Source organism: Etheostoma cragini, chromosome 5, assembly GCF_013103735.1.
Source record: "Etheostoma cragini isolate CJK2018 chromosome 5, CSU_Ecrag_1.0, whole genome shotgun sequence".
NCBI lineage: Eukaryota > Metazoa > Chordata > Actinopteri > Perciformes > Percidae > Etheostoma > Etheostoma cragini.
In genome coordinates this window covers 30,704,122-30,707,217 of record NC_048411.1, presented here as the reverse complement: position 1 = coordinate 30,707,217, position 3,096 = coordinate 30,704,122, and the positions used below count along the sequence as shown (strand labels likewise).

General features: G+C 41.7%; 1 protein-coding gene across 1 annotated transcript in view; it reads left to right on the top strand.

Moving 5' to 3' along the window:
- LOC117945071 (probable E3 ubiquitin-protein ligase HECTD4) overlaps positions 1-3,096 on the top strand; it is a 73,815-nt gene that overhangs the window by 33,539 nt on the left and 37,180 nt on the right. Inside the window, exons 27-30 of the mRNA XM_034872324.1 lie at positions 1,389-1,483; positions 1,561-1,733; positions 2,520-2,655; positions 2,761-2,905. Of these exons, the coding sequence (XP_034728215.1) occupies positions 1,389-1,483; positions 1,561-1,733; positions 2,520-2,655; positions 2,761-2,905 (549 nt within the window). The remainder of the gene's footprint in view (positions 1-1,388; positions 1,484-1,560; positions 1,734-2,519; positions 2,656-2,760; positions 2,906-3,096) is intronic.

Sequence of the window (3,096 nt, the reverse complement as noted above, 5' to 3'; positions counted from 1 at the left end):
TGAGGTACCTCGCTCCACACACACCATCCACATTTCCCTCTAGAGCAGGGGTGTCATGAGGTACTCTGCTCCACACACCATCCACATTTCCTTCTAGAGCAGGGGTGTCATGAGGTACCTCGCTCCACACACCATCTACATTTCCTTCTAGAGCAGGGGTGTCAAACCCATTTTCACTTAGGGCCACACTTGAAATGAAAATCCCATCAAAGGCCAGACGTGTATTGTTTATTGTAATGCTGTTAGTCAGAAAATTCCAATATCTTTGACCGTTTGTCACATTTTTCATAACTTTTGTTGCTTTCTCAGACACTTGCCCCCTTTTTTATACTTTTTTGCTGTTTTGTTGTTGTAAAGCCCGACATAGCCCTCCTTTTGTCCTCTACCTCCTTTTTAATTCCCCAAAATAACATGATTGATTCCACCCAACGCTCTTTGCTAAGTACAAATCTCTACTTTCATTAATTTTGGGGCGTCTTATTCAATTTTATAGCATTGTAAAACAAATGGAAGTGTTTTTGAAATAGTATTGAGTAAAAGTTGACATATTCCAGTCTGTGATTATCATCAACATCCATTCCTTTAATTTTAGTCTCAATAATTCCTAATTTCTGCTTTTCTAACTCAAACATTAGGTATAATTTCCTATAAATGAGGTTTATTGACTTTAAATCACAAAAATAACTGTTAAACTAAAGTTAATAAGTTAGTGTTACGTAGTGTTGAAAACGTCATAAAGGGGCAAACTTGAAAAACCTAAGAAAAAGTTAAAACATTGATAAAAAGTGTTAACAAAAGTGTTGATTTTCAATTTTGACGGGAAAACCACACAAGAGTTAATAGATTCTGAAGTAAAATTGTATTTAAAAATTGTTTTTAAAACCCCAAATAAAACCTGGGTCAGTTTGACCCGAGGGACACGAGAGGGTCCCGAAAGTGGAAACAAAAACATTTAAATGCTTCATTTCAAATGTTCAGAATCCACCACTTAATTCATTCATTATGAGAATGATGTAAATGTAAATGTAAATGTGCTGTATTTATATATCGCTTTTCCAGTCTTAACGACTGCTCAAAGCGCTTTTACATCTACAGGGAACATTCACCATTCACACACATTCATACACTGTGGCCGGGGCTGCCGTACAAGGTGCCACCTGCTCATCAGATAAACATTCACACACATTCACACTCCGATGCGCAGCACCGGGGGCAACTTGGGGTTCAGTGCCTTGCCCAAGGACACTTCGACAATGACTGCAAGGGCGGGGATCGAACCACAAACCTTCCGATTGGCAGGCAACCACTCTACCACTGAGCCACAGCCGCCCCCTGATGATTATGAATGTCACAGCAATCAGTCGTGGTAATTGATTGTTTTCTTTTTGTACCAGAACAAGATTAAGGAGCTCGAGCTGCTCTGCTCCCTGAAGGAGGTCCCGCTCGATTTCAGCGATCTGGAAAACGTCGTCCTTGCATTGAGGCGAGTATTTTCCAGACGATTCGAGCTCTCGGAGCAGATGTCCTGGGTGCTGTAACGTTACGTCTCTGCACCTACAGGGAGAAGTTCTTCCAGGAGGTAAACACCACGCGCCTCAGAAGTAGCACCGCGCTGGCCAAGACTAAAGGCCTGGTGAAGAGTCTGATGAACCGCACGGAGCTGCTGCTCCACGTCACCATCGCTCCACACTACAGAAGCCTGACCACCACGCCGGCCGGCACGCCAGGGGCCGGTACTCAACTTCTTTAATGTGGCCTCAGATTAGGGCTGGGGATGGAGCTTTAATACCTTTTTTATAGGCACCAACGATGTGCCCTCGATGGATCGAGTAATTAAAAAATGCCATTCGTCATTCAGAAGATACAGTGGCTTGAGAAAGGTTTACACACCCAGGCTAAAGTTGATTTAAAAAGATGAATAAAAAAAAAATCTTTTGGAAATTGATCTTAATGACTTAATTTTAAGAAAATTGTGGATGACTAATGTGTCATAAATAAATAAATAAATAAATGATCTTCCTTAAAGTACAGGGGGCATTTAATCGATACAGCATCATATAGCGATATTTTCAGTAGCAATACACAGATGCCAAGTATTAATCTTTTATTAAATATTACTTATGTGATGTTCAGTTTTTCCCATTTTGCAGCAATAACAGAGGAATGTTTCTTTTTAGATGAAACAGATGTTGATAAGTTTCCTTTTGGGGACGTCATTTGAAATCGGGGAAAAATTTGAAGTTGGAAATAAAGGTTATAAATTGTAATATATCACAGAATATTGCGACATGTTTAAATTAACAATAAAATCGTAACGTGGTGTAAGTACAAGTAGATATAAAATATCAGGAGGCGTCTGAGGATTACCCCCCCCCTATAGATTTGTCAAAAATTACTTATTTTAATATATAATTATAATTACATTAGTAGTAACGCTTCACTTTAGTTACTCCAAGACATCAGTCACGGGAGATAAAGAGAGTTTGATTCTTATTCTTCTGATTTGTGTTTTGTTCCAGCCTCTAAGTCCGTGTCAGATGCCAAGACGGTGATCCCCATGGTGAAGCAGCCCGTCTTCCTCCGCAGCATGTCGGCACCCTCGGACCTGGAGATGATTGCTAACCAGGACCTTGAGTTCACACACGCGCCCCAAAGGTATATGTCGCATTTTTGTGTAGTTTGTATGCTACAATTAATGTTTGAGAGGCGTGTAAGTGAAGTGAGGATGAGTTCATTCCGTTTCCTCGTTACCTTTTTAAGGAGGCGCCACCACCCGACCAGCCACCGCAGCAGCTCCTTCACGCTGCTGCAGTCTCTGGCCGTGGAGGACAGCCGGGACAAACCGACGTACAGCGTGCTGCTGGGACAGCTCTTCGCCTTCATCGGAACGACCCCTGATCAGGCTGTAAGCATTCATCGCTCTAGAGCTGCACAGGTTATGCAATTAGTTGTCAATTACTGAAATAAACACCACTTAATTAGATAATTGATTATTCAGTTTGTTAAACTTCTGGGATTATGTGGCCGGGTTGGTTCAGTGGTAGAGCGGGCGCACATGTACTGAGAGGGTTATGCCTCGATGCAGGGGTCCAGGGT